The sequence below is a fragment of the Pseudochaenichthys georgianus genome, chromosome 19 (genome assembly GCF_902827115.2).
Source record: "Pseudochaenichthys georgianus chromosome 19, fPseGeo1.2, whole genome shotgun sequence".
Taxonomy (NCBI): domain Eukaryota; kingdom Metazoa; phylum Chordata; class Actinopteri; order Perciformes; family Channichthyidae; genus Pseudochaenichthys; species Pseudochaenichthys georgianus.
In genome coordinates, this window is record NC_047521.1 from 8,651,713 (window position 1) to 8,667,452 (window position 15,740).

Consider the following 15,740-nt stretch of genomic DNA (forward strand, 5'->3'; position numbering starts at 1 on the left):
ATTCAGATCTAAAACAGTTACAAATCTTGCAAAGTAAAAAGTACTGGCATCAAAATACTTAAATACATAGAGTACCAACAGGAAATCAACTCAACACGCAGAATGCAAGAGATTATAGATTATTAATGTGGATGTATCAATGTGTTATAATGGGGGGGGGGGGGGGCATATTAAATGTATGTACTGCTGGATGGCTTAATCCATAATATATCATAATTTGTTTTTGATAATAATTTGTTTTAATATTTGTTTATGTACAAAGTAACAAAAGCCTTGCAGATGCATGCAGTGGAGGGTAACATTGGATATTTGCCTTTCAGTGACAAAACTGCTGCCTTGACTTTTGCTCCACTGATCCCTGCAGCTGTGGAAGTGAGCGGCATCTTACATTTTGGACTCTAGTTACTTTGTCTCGTCACAGTAAAATGTCCACGCAAATGGAATGTCCCCGAACATTTTCTGCGTGAGTGAACCGTTTCTTTTGGCTTGCTCGGTCGACAATGTTTTTTACAAAAATGGAAATGCGTCCTACTTCACACAGCGAAGAACTACAGAGGTTTGTGCAACAGATGAATTCAGATTTCTGTGTGAAGCCTGACTAATCACTTCGTGGTTCTGACTGCCAGCAGAGCCCCGGAGAGGAACGTGGAAACAGTGACTCACTTAAAGTTGTTGTTGTTGGCCGGGGGGAGCTTCTCACAGGCGTTGAGGAGAGCCTGCAGTCTCTTGTCTTGATCTTGAATGCTGACGGACCGCAGGAAGAAGACAAGTTGAATACAAATGAAAGATAAAGTTCAAAAGAAAAGAAGCAACACGATGAAATAAAAAGCTACCGACTTTGAGGCCTGGATCCAGTCGTTGTAGAGCTCGTATGTCATTAGAGGCTCTGGGAGCTCCCGCAGGTACGACTTCAAAGCACCTGCGGAGGACAACATAATAAGATGAATGCATGCATGCAAGGGAACAGAATGTTTTATTACAATTATCATATTTACGCATTATAATAACATTTCAAAAATGTATTGTTTGTTTGCTTTTTCAGTGAAGAAATACAACAGCATCAGACCCACCTACGCTGATACAACAAGCCCTTTACAAAGCACCATCTCCAAACATCATTTGATCAGAAGTCGTGGGTGGCATGAGCATGTTCCAGCTCTGAGGAGCAAGGAGACAGCTGACTGGGTTTCTCTCCAACGTGTCCTCTTTTCTCTGGTCTGCCGAGTTCATTTCCCCCGGAGTGTGTGGGATGGATGACAAACATAAAGCCAGGCTTCCCACAGCTCGGAGCTGCTGTTCTGTCTGACTGTGTTTGGATCTTTGTTGGTGCTAAATAAACACATTCAATGCTGGAATTATGATGAACTACAAATCCTCTAGTAAGATATTAACAAAGAGAAGTCTGCTGCTTTTTCTTTAATGCTGATTGGAGATGAACCTCTGCTCCTCCAGTGGGAAAGGCTCGCAAATGAGATTTGCTGTTGGAGCCAACCCAGTTTAATAACCTCTGTCCACATGCTCCAGTGAACACAGGCGACTGACTGATATGATATTTCATAAAAGGGAACATATTGTTCTAGACGGGTGAAAACATTGTACCTCCCGATTTTGAGTTGCATCTTTAAAGGGGCCCTATTGCTCTCATTCTCAGGTTCATATCTGTATGTAGTGTCTCTCCTGGGACATGTCTCCATGCTTTAGGGGACATACTGGGACGTGTCTCCGTGCTTTAATGTTCAAAAAGCTCTTTATTCTTCTCATACTGCCTGTGCTGCAGCACCTCTTTTCACCCTCTGTGTGAAACCGATGATTGGTTAGCTGGCCGACTCTGTTGTGATTGGTCAACCGCTTAGAGATGTCCCGCCCCTTAGCCTATCAGGTACAATGTCTTGGAGAGCTAGCTAATAGAAGCACTAGTGTTAAATAGTGATGGAGGGATTTTAACTTATTCCAAATGTACAATTTGTAATAACAAACAATAATACCTGTTAGAATCCAAAATGTGCCCCACTGGACACATTTAGCTTGTTTTGTTATATTGGTGGTCCCTTTAGACACATGTTGTGTGTTCTACGTAATAACAAACTAGACAATAAACCAGAAAAACGTGGTGTAACAGTTCATAAACTGTAACAAGGAAACATCCAGTGTAATGACGGGGTGGTTACACTGGAGGAACCTACATGACTACAGAGGAGGCATTCACTGCTTCCACGTCTCTCTTTGGTTGCTGGGAGTTCACTTTCCAAAAAATGAAGTTTCAGGATCTAGAAAACTGTGGAGCTTTTCTTCTTTGGAGTTATGCAGGACTCTGAGGACAAGCGCCACCCTCACACAAAAGATCAATAACCGCTTTATAAAAGCTTCTTTTCTTTTATAGTCCATCATGGTTTGGATTTAACAGCAGATCAAAACCAAGAAGACGTTTTTCTGCCGAAGACGAAGAAAGAAACACTAATCCTAGTAATATTTTGAATTGATCACAGGACACTTTTGTGATAGTTCATTGATTATCTCTCCAATATAAAAATAACTACAACAAAGTAAAAACATCTATTTGCGGTTGACTCCAGGAGAAGCAAACTGAATTGTAATGAAGAGTGATCTTTGTGAGGCCTTTCAATGGGACTTTTGAATGAACCTTTAACAGGACATCCACTGCTGAGGTCGACCAATGACAGCTGCGGAATCAAAGTGTGTGAAGAAGAAGCACACAGCCTTAATAATGATGTGTGTGTGGAGGTGGCGGGGTAGATCAATAACACATGGACGTTAGAGCGTGCCAGAAATGTGGAGACATGAAGATTCCTAATGTGCAACATGTGCCAGCTCATACATGTACCCATGGAAACCAAGATGAGCAGCCACTAGGAGACAGGAAAGGGAGCGAGGTCACGGAGAGCTCACCTGCGATGGCATGAGGGTCTGCAGAGTACTCCTCGACATCCAACACGCCACAGTCCAGAGACGCCTTCAGCTTCTTCAGTTTGGAGGCTGAAGGAGCGATTCTGAACAAACCCTGAGATGCAAAACATGAAAAGACTCATTTAAGTCACTTTTAAGTAAAGACAATTAAGTGATTTTTAATGAGAACGAACAAACTACACATTTTCTTGTACATTTCAATCTTGGAGTTCTTCACCTATAATGCTGTTGTGCTTATACACAGGCAGAGATAACTGATGTATGAGGGCTACTTCTTCTGAATGGTGGCATTTGTAAAGAATTAGGAAAACTAAATGCACATTCTAGTGCCCAACTTTAGAGTCTACAGCCTCAAGTACTTTACATATTTCTTAATAGTAAACTTAAACTAAAGATAAGTATGTTTTTAAGAACTCATTGTGTGTTTATGAATCGTCAGACAGGCTAAAGACAATGATTGAAATGAAGTCCACTTTCAAAGGGAACATGTTGTACATTTATTTGACAATTACATTCAGATTAAAATGTTACGAACAAAACATGTAACTAGATGAAATATGTCAGACCATAAGCTATTATACTATTATAGTCATGACAACAGTCTGAAAGGCCATTCTGCAGTGTAAGCCCTTGTTCCTGTGATATGCTACGGCTATATTTGACTGATAATACCTGTTTGCCTTGCCTAGTGTTTTTTAACTTAGTTTCAGCTAGAGTCGTTGTTAAGGGATTTTTTATATTAGCAAAACATTTTGAACATTAAACCCAACTGCTAATGTAAGAGCAGCTGAGTCAGCAGAAATCCTGGTATCAAAGGGTCGTTTACTAAATTAATTTCAACATGTCGAGTTGAACACTAATGATAAGCTTGACTGTCAGCATTTTAAATAATTACACACCACATTCAAAAGCACTATCTATAATGTTCAGCAAACATCGCATTAAGTCTAATGACTGTTGAAATGAAATGTAGTTATTCATGGTGATGCATTTATTTTTCTTATAATCTTATAAACATTTGTTTACGGGGAACATTTAGATTACCCTCAATATGTCTCCATGAAACAATCGTTAACAAGCTGCACAGCTCATTGGCTTGATACCATCAGACAATTAGGACATTTCTAAGCATCACCATTAATTAAACAGCCGAGGACTTTGGCTTCAGGCTGTAACACTGCAAATTGCTTTGAGGAAAGCAAACTGTAGCCTCGACCTCATTGCTTTTCTTTCAGTGACTTCATCTCAGTCGTGACTTGTGTGTGTGTTTCATGTAAAAGACAGGTGCTCTGTGTGTGAGGCTGACCTCCTCCGGCATGCCACACTCCAGCAGCATGGTGACACAGGCCTCGATAGGGAAGGCAATATCTCTCCCGCTGAGCGCTAAGTGCTCCTCTAATGATTTCCCGTAGCACGGCTTCTCCACCCAGGTCTCTGTCAAACACACACACAGAGTTAAACACACACACACACATAGTTAAACACACACACACACACACACACACACACACACACACACAGGAAAACATGCATGGAATACAGTCGCAGCTACAGATGCTAAACATTTCCTCTCAGGCTGCAGGAAGTTAGTAATACAATTGCCGGACGACCTTTAGAATCCGTTATCTCATGAAGCTTCTACAGTATCTGTAAGCAATGGGATCCTGATTGAATGCTACATTTGCAATGACAGATTTGAGTTTTTGTGCTAATGCTCTTCTCACAGGCTATTAAGAAAAGGTGATTTCACATATTTGTATTTGTGGAAAATGTAATAATAATTCTTGACAATGGCGTTTGAGTTCAGGTCATGTATGTGACTACATACAGACACAAATGAAACGTTTTTACTGTATTGATTTTAGAGGAATGCAATATTTTATAGCTCATCAAGTACTGTCATCAAGTGTCATCATTTCTTCTTTTTTTTTTTTTAAGTTTCTCGAACGTTGACGACTTAAAAACGTATTTCTTATTGGAGTTTTACTCCTGCTCTCGTGTTTATAATTATTATAAATATTTTTTACCTAATTGCCCAAATATTCCCAGTTTAACAGAATAAATGCTTCACATTTGACAGTATATACTTGTGTTGCGTGGCTACAACTGTGTTTGTAATCCTGAATTGTATAATGACAAAACAACTTATATTGTTCCTTATTTTGATACATATATTTAAAGCTCTTTCCTTTTTTTCTCGTACTATTTTTAGACATTTAATGTTACCTAATTTGAAAACCAATTTATCAGGTCCCAAAGAAAAACATGTTTGCAGAGGGTGAACTAGCTGACAAGATATACGTCAGATCTCCCTGCTTATTAACGTGCCAAGAAAGTATAACTATACTGCACTCACAGTTAATTTTAGTGTTGAAACTCAAATTAAAACAGATATATTTTAGCATGACCCCCTACTTGCCATTATAAACATGCACATTAGCACACATAGGACATTGCAGCAACAGCTAACCTGATGTCAGAGAAGAAAGAGTCGTACAACCTGATGCATCATGTGATCTCAAACTCACCCTGATGAGCCTTGATCTGGGGCAGCACGCTCTGCAGCAGCTCTAAGGACTTCCTGTGGTACTCTGCCTGGACCTCTATCAGCTGGAAGAGAGGAGAGACACTGTGATGGAGCAGCAGAACATTTCACTGAAACCCCGTCACTGCAGAGATGTTGGACTTACTGTCTGGAAGTAGCTTGCATAGTCGATTTCTTTGGCCACAAAACTGTACATGTCTGCCGATAGCTGGTCCTGTGAAGACACACACAAATATACGGTCAAACTACAAAGTAAATCATATTAAAAAACGTTAAATGTTTTTAAAAAATACCCTTTGAAAAGCAGACATTTAGAATTGGGAGCGTAGGAAAAGCACAGGTGTAATTAATTGCATTAATGAGGGGTGCAGGCGGAGCTTTGTTAGTGTTATTAGTTACACCTGTGAGTTTCCTGCAATGACAAGTATGGTGGCAGTTAAAAAGGTCAAAACTTGTATTAATATGCAGTCAAATTGATAGTGTATATTGATAGAATATTGAACTAGGTTGTTTCCTTTGAATATTTGTAGAAGTTACGGCTATTTCAAGTATTTTTTTTGTGTGTTCAGTTGTAATGCTCCTGTTCTTTGGAATAAACTCAGGTAAAATGGCAGGTCCATTGTATCCATTCATTGCTTTAAGTCAAGGCTGAATACTAAATCTTATACATTTTCATATCTTAGACAGCACTGCAACTTTTATTCTGGTACTTAATAGCTAAGTGTATTTTAGCTTGTCCTTATTTTTCTCCTCTTGGGATTTGAATGCTTTTATATTTGTGTTTCTTTTTGCACTATTTGAGTATTTTGTATAAAGCACTTTTGCATTGTTGAAATGTGCTATAAATGAACTTGCCTCGACTTGTCTGTATTACGGTGGACGACAGGTGTGAAAAACGCGCTGCAGTTTCAAAATGGATGAAAAATATGAAAACCCAAATGTGTCCAAACACATGAAACTGAGGAAACATCGTCACCAGTGTCCCCGTTTCCGTTGTGCTTTGAGCTTTTTTGGAGCGTTGTTCATTTAGCAGAGCTTTTATTAAACGCTGCCTATGTTTCATCAAGTTGATGAATGTTTTCTAAATGCTGCACATCTGTTGTCAAGTTGTTGAAGATGTTTCTTCATGTGCACGTGTATTGGCACATTTGTGTTTTTATATTCGTATACTTTTTGAAAGTGCAGCGCGTTTCTCCTAATGGAAGTGTGTTTGGCCGCTGTAGCGCGTTTGCTCCTGTCGGCCACCATACTGTAGAGTAACCTGCAGTTGAAATATATCAAAATGTGCGTGTATTGTCAAAACATTGTTGCAATACCATAATCTGTTAACATATAAGAGTACTGTCTGTGAGATGGCCCAGTCCGATAGGAATGTGGCAACTGTTTCTGTTAGGGCGGTGAGAAATACAAATATATTGCCTCACAGCTGTTCCCCGCTGCTCCCGGAGAGCCCCAGCATGACATCATTTCCATCTTTCTCTGCTCTGTCCTCACCATCCGCTCTTGTTTTGCTGAACACACCCGAGCAACATAATCATGTGAGGACAGAGCAGGGAAGGGAAACTGAGAAACAAAAAGTGAAGTGCTTCATAAATGATCAGATTTTCCTTTCCTCATGCCAAAATGTTCAACCTCATAGCCTAACCCTGTGTCGTGGTTTTTGAAAATCCAATAGAAAAGTGGACTAAAATAACAAAGAAGTAGCTGCCAATATTTTGCTTATAGTAACAGTAACGGCCCGTCCACACTACAGCGTCTACAGCGTGGAAAGCTCCAATCTGCCCATTCACTTTCAATGGGGTGACGTCACGTTGCCTCGCTTTTTCGCCGAACTGAATTGTGGGTAGCAGAGCGGTCCGTCTCAGGCGTCTCCGGCGACAGAAGTTGAACAATGTTCTACTTCTGACGCCGGAGACGCCGGAGTAGCCAGCGCCAGCCAATCAAATCCCGTTTCTGAAAATCTGACAGCTGAAGCCGTAGCCAATCAAACCGCGTCTAAACTGGGAGAGATATCCCGCCGTTCATTTCTATATTTCAAAAAAAGTCGGAGGAGAAACTAACTATCGCCGTAGCAAATCACCCGGTTTTGTATGACCAGACCCTCTTCACCTACCGGGATACAAACCGGAGGAACCAGGCATGGAGGGAGGTGGCGGAGACAGTGGGTGAAACTGGTAGGTTTTCGCCTGTTTGGGGAGTTTATATATATATTGCTCCCATACGATCCCCGGGGTTTTTTGCTTTGTATGTCGGGGGCGGGAGATTCATGTGATTGGTTGTTGGTCGTGTTGCTTGAATAAAATCCCCAAGCTCCAGACACGCCCAGCTCCAAGCTTTTTTTGAAGCTGTAGTGTGGACGCTCCGTAAGTGAAAAACAACAACAGTTGGTTTGTTTCAATTGGCTCGAATCCGCCCTGTAAGAACAGCTGATAAACAAGAAAGTATTGTTGTCAGGAATTTTGAAGTAACTTCTCTTAGCAGTAATTTCAGGTGTTTTTGGATCTCACGTTAACTTGTTTTTTAAGTTTCAACGTTGTTTTTATTCAGCCGTAGATACTGTTGACTCACAACATTAAAAAAAACAGTAAGCCGCTTTAGTCATGACCGAAAGAACGAGATCGCGGATACAAGCGGCCGAGATGGGTTTTCTCCGCAGGGTGGCTGGTGTCTCCCTTATGGCCCCTACACACGCTTCTGCCCATTCACTTTGAATGGGGTGACGTCACGATTCGCCGAACTGCATTGTGGGAGCAAAGCGTAGCTTCTCTCGCGGTACTCGCTGCAAAAGTAGAGCAATGTTCTACTTTTGCCGCCTCGACGGAGGCGTCAGCCAATCAAATCCCTCGTATGTAAATCTGACAGTACAAGCACTAGCCAATCAAACCGGGTGTATGTTGGGAGAGCCAGACCGCAGTTATTTCCCATATGTCAACAAAAGGAGGAGAAAATGATCGTGGCGGTAGGGAATCACCCGGTACTCTATGACCAGTCCCTCTTCACATACAGGGATACAAACCGGAGGAGCCAGGCATGGAGGGAGGTGGCAGAGACAGTGGGGGAAACTGGTAGGTTCTCTCGTTTGTGGAGTTTATATCCTGTGTACTTCGTTTGAATGGACAGCTAGCAAGCATAGACAGTATATTTAGCCAGCATGGATGTAGCATGAATGCTTTGCTTTGTATGTCAGGGTCGGGACATTCATGTGGTTGGTTGTTGGTCGGGCTGCTCGCGTTGACTCCCCAAGCTCAGGACACGCCCACCGCCAAGCGGCAACGCACGCCGCCGTGTGTAGGGGCCGTTACGGCCCGTCCACACTACAGCGTCGACAGCGTTGACAACTCCAATCTGCCCATTCACTTTGAATGGGGTGACGTCACGTTGCCTCGCTTTTTCGACGAACTGAATTGTGGGTAGCAGAGCGGTCCGTCTCCGCCGGAGACGCCGGAGTAGCCGGCGCCAGCCAATCAAATCCCGTTTCGGAAAATCTGACAGCTCAAGCCGTAGCCAATCAAACCGCGTCTAAACTGGGAGAGATATCCCGCCGTTCATTTCTATATTTCAAAAAAAGTTGGAGGAGAAACTAACTATCGCCGTAGCAAATCACCCGGTTTTGTATGACCAGACCCTCTTCACCTACCGGGATACAAACCGGAGGAGCCAGGCATGGAGGGAGGTGGCAGAGACAGTGGGTGAAACTGGTAGGTTTTCGCCTGTTTGGGGAGTTTATATTTATATATATATTGCTCCCATTAAATCCCCGGGGTTTTTTGCTTTGTATGTCGGGGGCGGGAGATTCATGTGATTGGTTGTTGGTCGTGTTGCTTGAATAGCTTTTTTTGAAGCTGTAGTGTGGACGCTCCGTTAGGGATAAGGTGAGAAGTTCGGTCATCAGGGAGGGACTCGGAGTTGAGCCGCTCCTCCTTCGCATCGAAAGGAGCCAGTTGAGGTGGTTAGGGCACCTAGTTAGGATGCCACCTGGGCGCCTCCCTAGGGAGATGTTCCAGGCACGTCCAGCTGGGAAGAGACCAAGGGGTAGACCTAGGACCAGGTGGAGGGATTATATCTCTTCGCTGGCCTGGGAGCGCCTTGGGATCCCCCAGTCAGAGCTGGTTGATGTCGCCAGGGAAAAGAAAGTTTGGGGCTCTCTGCTGGAACTGCTACCCCCGCGACCCGACCACGGATAAGTGGGAGAAGATGGATGGATGGATGGTAAGCCGCTTTACAGTATACACAATTAAAGAGCACGTATGTTGCATTAGCTCCGCCCACCCTCTCTGAAGGACCAACCACAGCTGAGTGATGGAAAATGCGTTACTGTGCACCATGTGCGACTTTTGAATGGGAAAATCCAGAGAGTCTTTTTGAAGATAGAGCTTTTAACATTTAATAATACTAAAAATAATAATAAAAGGTATTTAGGGGCGCCTTTCATGACACCCAAGGGTACCGTACAATTTGGTAAATATTTGGAGATGTTAAAAGCAACAGAACATGATAAAAACATAAACAGGCAATCATGGAATGATTCATAAATCATTTTTTTAAGTTGATATGGCAAACTTTGTTAGCACACGTGTCATGGATGTGCAGCAACATTATCATCTATTTGAGTCTTTGTATGTTGCTCTGATTTTGGTCTCCACCAGTTCCTGAGAGAGATATCTGTCCCTAAATGCTCCACTATGTTCACCAGCTAGTGTCTAACTGTGTCCGCCTGCTGTTTGCTGCTGAGCAGGTAGAGTACCAGGGTTGCGGTTGAATAGTCCGTTTTGCTTAGGAACCTTCCTAACGGAGTGAATTGACCCGGAAGTACCTCAGTGGCAGCCATGATAAGTTCCGTTCAAATTCTCTAGAGAATGTGTCAAACTCAAGGCCCGGGGGCAAAATCAGGCCATTGGTGGATTTAATTTCGGCCCGCAGGATAATTTTTAATTACTATTAGATCTGGCCCGCTGGTATATTGCATGCACACCTTCACTCAATCCTGAAATCCTCAGCTCAGAGCCTGAGCCCAAAAATGTATGAACTTGCACCCAAGACGAGATGCCAAGTATCTGGCTTGAACTAGCATCACAGAGCAGCACACTGAGTTTAATGGATGTTTCCTTCTGCACTTTTTCTCTCACGACAACAGGGCATGTTTGGTTTGTTCTTTGAGGGAAATATTATTTTTCTTTTGCCTGTGGAAAAATGTAATCATAAGAAAGGACTTGGGAAAAGCTGCAGACAGAGCCATAAGAAATGAAACTGATTATTTAATGTTGTTTTTATAGGCAATCATCTAAGCTTTGTTAGTTCCAGGTTTAATATGTGTAATACGTTTTGCAATACAAATTGAACCAGTCCGGCCCACTGTGTATTTGAGTTTGACACCCCTGCTCTAGATGATAGGAAAGGAGGTTTCAAACTTCCTTTATAACCTCCTTTAGCTTAGGAACCACTGGACCTCCCTCACCGAAAGGAGAGGAGAAAATGCTGCCCCACAATGCCTTGCGGTTGCAAGCATGACCAATCATCTGAGCCGGCCCGGCTAAAGTAACTGGATGGCCGACCTGCCTGTCAGCCTTCCATCTGTGCACAAACGTATCTCTTGCCCTCATTGGTCATGTGCGCGTTCGTGTGTGTTGGAGGAGGGGCTCTGTAAGGAAGTGGCAGATTTTTTCCGGTTGTGTACTTTCAAATTCTAGCGCACTTGAGCTGGTTTCTCCATTCTTACCTACCCTACCTTTAAGCATTTTAAAACATAGGTGGTAAGTTGCCAAAGTGGTTTGTTTTGAACGTTCATCAGTATTATAATCAAAAAGAGGAATATGAACGTTAGTTTTAACTGAAATGATCAAATAAAGTCAACATTTCACTGAGCTGTGTGGGGTTTGTTCAACTTTTAAAAGATGTTTAAATGGTGATATACACAGTGATAGGTGTTAAGGACTAACGTTTATAATAAATACATTTGTATTGATTTTAAGATCTTTTCATAGTTCATACAATCATACGTATTGGGATCATGTGTATTAATGTGAACCGGAGGGAGAGGGCGACGAGCATAAGTTTCACTTTCCTTTTTTATTTCAATTCCAACTTTGGTCCTGAAGAATATGTTTCTCTGTTGTCCACGTTCATAAAGCAAAGCAGCAGCATCAGAGCACGGTGCAGAGTCTCGAGATGAGTCCCTCGTTCTTATTAAACATCCATGTTGTAGTCCGCTGTATAGAAAACTGTAGTTTCCATAGTTTCCCCACAGCAGCAGACGCACATTTATGACCTCCACTGGCGCATCATAAACACGTCGGATAGTGAAAGTGCATTCGGATTCTCTAAGGCAGTGCTTCTCAAACTTTTTTCTGTCATGTACCCCCTTTGAAACATTTTCTCAGCCGAGTACCCCCTGACCTACCCCGAACATTTTTGATCGAAAAAGCCTATACAAATAATTCCAATATAGTGATGTTCCCTCAGTGTGTGATGTATTACCTCCTTCATGCATTACAACAAACTAAGGATATTTTCATTTTATGCATGAAAAAAAGTTTTTCAACTGAAGTAATATCTGTTAAACAAACTAATGAACACAATTACATATTATGCAAAACTATAAAATACAATACACACATTTTACATGTTTATATGAGGACCCCCTTGGTGGTTCTCGGAATATTTTATATACAATTGTGTTTTCTATTTAACTTATTGTACTAAGATTATTTTTGTAATCATGCATGGTATTTTTTTTATTAACTTTTTTTATTTATTTTTTAAATCTCACGTACCCCCTGCAGTACCTCATCGTACCCCTAGGGGTCCGCGTACCCCCATTTGAGAATCACTGCTCTAAAGTACCGCAGTCTCTTCTCCTAAGTCCTTTTGAATTCTCCTATCCACTATCCCTTAACCCCATGACGTTTCACAAAGAGGTCAAGGAATAGACGATAGGGTTAGACGTTAGGAGCTGATTTTTGGACTATTCGACTGCAGCCCAGGGCTTTTTACAGCAGTTTCTTCTGAAGCTGCTAAACAACACTATGAGAGCATTGAGCCGGGACCAAAACAGATAACCATCTTACATACAAATATGAATTCAAACAGCTTTAACTAAATGGATCCTCTCAATATGAATGGACATTAACAGTTAATTGCTTGTGAGTAAGGTGGTCACTGACCCGGCAGATCTCCATGCGGTTGGCTGCCTCCTCCATCTCCTCCCTGTGGTGGTCGGCCTTCGCTCCTGACGGCTGCAGGTTACTGGACAGTCCTGAAGACTTGTTGGACTGATAATACCTGGGGGAAAAACAATTGTCAATATTACTATTAATTAAAGTAGTCAGATCCTACTGTATATCAAGTACTCCACTACAAGCAAAAGTCCTACATAGAAAATATACTTTATCAAAAGTATGTATGTATAATCAACATACAAAGTGCATTAAGATATTCCATGTCTGTGTTTCAGTATTATTTATGATGTTTTGGATTAATATAACTGCTGTTTTAATGTGTACGTTGCATTACACTGCTGTACAGTATGTTTAAAGTTGTTGTCATTTGCACTGGTTTATTTCCTAAAGGATTGTGTAAATGTAACACATTTCATTATATTCTCTAAGATCATCATGTGTTTGTAGCTTAATAGCTTTCCAGTGATATCCATAAAACGTCAACTTTTCATGAGTTTGTAAAATAAACAGCCTTGTTTTCAGCTTTGTGACATTTTTCAGATCATTCAACAAGGTTTTGAAATATTAAAAATTCAAGACATTTGTATGATTCCACTGTTAAGGAAAGGGGGGGTGAAATGTTATCTGCTAAGTCACTTTATCTGTCAGACAAATGCACTTCAGTTTTTGTCCTTGCAGTAGTTACATTCCACCAGTGTGAGCACAGCATGTTAAACTAAAGCTCCAGCAGCGTAGACTTTTGTTTTTATATTTAAAGGTCACATGTCATGTCATGGCCAAACTCACATTGGTTTCTCATACAGCATCTCTGTAAAGTATGTGTATTCACTCTCTGTCCTTAACGGCTCGTTGCAGCTCTTGCCCCCCCCCTCCCTGTGAGCCCAGTGTGCTCCGATTGGTCGGGACCAGTCGGGACGTTGTGAATCGCGCTGAGCTCCGTGGAGGTGTGATTTCCTTGTTTAGCGATACACAGCGAAACACAGCCAAACTCACCCTGAGCACACACAAAGTCACAGCCGAAGTAAAAACAATAAGTGTGGCTTGATATTGAGTAAGAAAAAGGTTGATAAACGCTGTGAGAATGGGTCTGCAGAGAGAATTTCGCCGCGATCCCAACTGCCTGTTATCAGCCTGCAGCCAGGGAGGAGAGATCAGCAGAGCTGCGTGTGTGTGTGAGGAAGTCCGTGGATTGGTCAATTTGGACCAATCAGCGGGGGCATAACGTAACGGCTCCGCGGACGTAACGTAACGGCTCCACGGATTGGTCCATTTTGTTCCGGGGACGACATGACATCATGATGTCCCTGGAAGAATCAAATGGACAGTGACGTATCTCCAACGAGGCGTTTTGGGGAGGTATTTTCTGAGTTTTACTCGCTACATGGTGTACTTTGAGGGTTTTGACTCTGCAGACCGTTTACATGCATAAAAACCTTCATAACACAAGGGGACGGGCAATAACCGGAAAAGCATGACATGTCACCTTTAAGTGATAATCATCGACAACACAATCTGCTGGATAACAAAACACCTTTTAAAAAGCCAATTTAAGTCTTCACTTGATTCTCTATATACACACCCTAATTCATTCCTCTAAGCTGTTTTCTGTTCCCTTTAAGCCCCCCTCGGCCCTCTCTGTCTGGCTTTCTGTCTGAGTGAGTCTCTGGGTGGAGATAATATGCCACGCTGCCAGTGGAGCTCAGCACAGCCGCATGATGGGAAAAACTGTCTCAGATTTGGGTCACCCAAAAAACAAACTGACTGCCTGGCTGGACTGCAGAGAGGAACATCACATGTCTCTTCATATCACTGCTCAAACTGAAGTGATGACAGGGAATCAGCAGGAAGAAAGTGCGGGGATAGCACGTTACAGGAAACCGCTTCTGATTGGACGGGAGAGAAAGCTGCACTGACATGATCATTCAAGAGGTTTTCACATGATCAATCAGAATAAGAAAACTTTCTTTGTTAACATTGTGTTTTGTGACAGTTGCTCCTTTTTAGAATTACATTTTTTTTATTATAACAAATAATATTCATATTTATACAAACATAAGAGGCTTAAGAGAGATTAAAAGAGAGATAGACTTTTATTAATCCCTCGTGGGGAAATTGTTCCTCTGCATTTGACCCATCCTAGTGTTAGGAGCAGTGTGCTGCCATTTTGAACGGCGCCCGGGGAGCAGTGTGGGGAACGGTGCCTTGCTCAGGGACACCTCTTTACAAGTAAGAAAGTAAGAATGTAAACATATTTAAATACAATTTATTTATATATATTTATATAAATATAGAGAGGTAAAGTAAAGATGTTAAATTCGCAATAAAAGATAAAACAAAATAACATTTAAAAATAATAAAAATATGTATGCAATTATAACAACTTAAAGTAAGACTTAAAAATATAAAATAAAATAAATCAAAGATAAAAAGGTAAAGTAATGACGTTGAAAATGATTAAAATAAAATGTGTTAAAATACAAAATAAAACAAAATAAATAAAATAAAATAAAAATTCCTTAAATCCTTAAACCAGCTATACATGTACTAAACAAATATTGTTAGCTTGATAAACTTTACTCCTCTGCTTTTGAACAATTAGGTTTTCAATCTGCAGATATTCATGGTGGTGACACTTCACTTTGTGCAATTGGATCCCAGTTACATTTAGTGTGAAGCACCAGATCCATTCACAGCGGGTGGAGTTTCCCACACACACACACACACACACACACACACACACACACACACACACACACACACACACACACACACACACACACACACACACACACACACACACACACACACACACACACACACACACACACACACACACACACACACACACACACACACACACACACACACACACACACACACACACACACACACACACACACACACACACACACACACACACACACACACACACACACACACACACACACACAGTAAAACAGACTCACCGTGTGCGCGCTGAGTCCATGTCCAGCACCAGCTTGGCTAAATGTTTCCTTTGTTTCTGGATGTTTGGGATTTCCACCTGAGAGGACAGAGCAGAGAGATGTTGTTTGTTTGTTGGTGTGAAAGAGGGA

General features: G+C 41.7%; 2 protein-coding genes across 5 annotated transcripts in view; one reads left to right on the forward strand and one right to left on the reverse strand.

Moving 5' to 3' along the window:
- tex47 (testis expressed 47) overlaps positions 1-1,369 on the forward strand; it is a 29,764-nt gene extending 28,395 nt beyond the window's left edge. The window contains exon 9 of the mRNA XM_034107253.2: positions 1,043-1,369. The gene's annotated coding sequence lies outside the window, so the exon portion shown is untranslated. The remainder of the gene's footprint in view (positions 1-1,042) is intronic.
- The window catches only part of LOC117464682 (rho GTPase-activating protein 44-like), a 41,192-nt gene that overhangs the window by 16,574 nt on the left and 8,878 nt on the right, over positions 1-15,740 (reverse strand). For 3 of the 4 annotated variants that reach the window (XM_071206666.1, XM_071206664.1, XM_071206665.1), the window contains exons 1-8: positions 15,612-15,684; positions 12,631-12,748; positions 5,616-5,684; positions 5,454-5,535; positions 4,232-4,359; positions 2,908-3,019; positions 838-919; positions 664-744 (exon numbers count right to left, since the gene is read on the reverse strand). In XM_071206666.1, the coding sequence (XP_071062767.1) occupies positions 664-744; positions 838-919; positions 2,908-3,019; positions 4,232-4,359; positions 5,454-5,535; positions 5,616-5,684; positions 12,631-12,748; positions 15,612-15,631 (692 nt within the window). In that variant the 5' untranslated portion in view covers positions 15,632-15,684. Of the gene's footprint in view, positions 1-663; positions 745-837; positions 920-2,907; positions 3,020-4,231; positions 4,360-5,453; positions 5,536-5,615; positions 5,685-12,630; positions 12,749-15,611; positions 15,685-15,740 lie in introns of those variants that run through there. The other variant, XM_034107251.2, reaches the window with a different exon arrangement.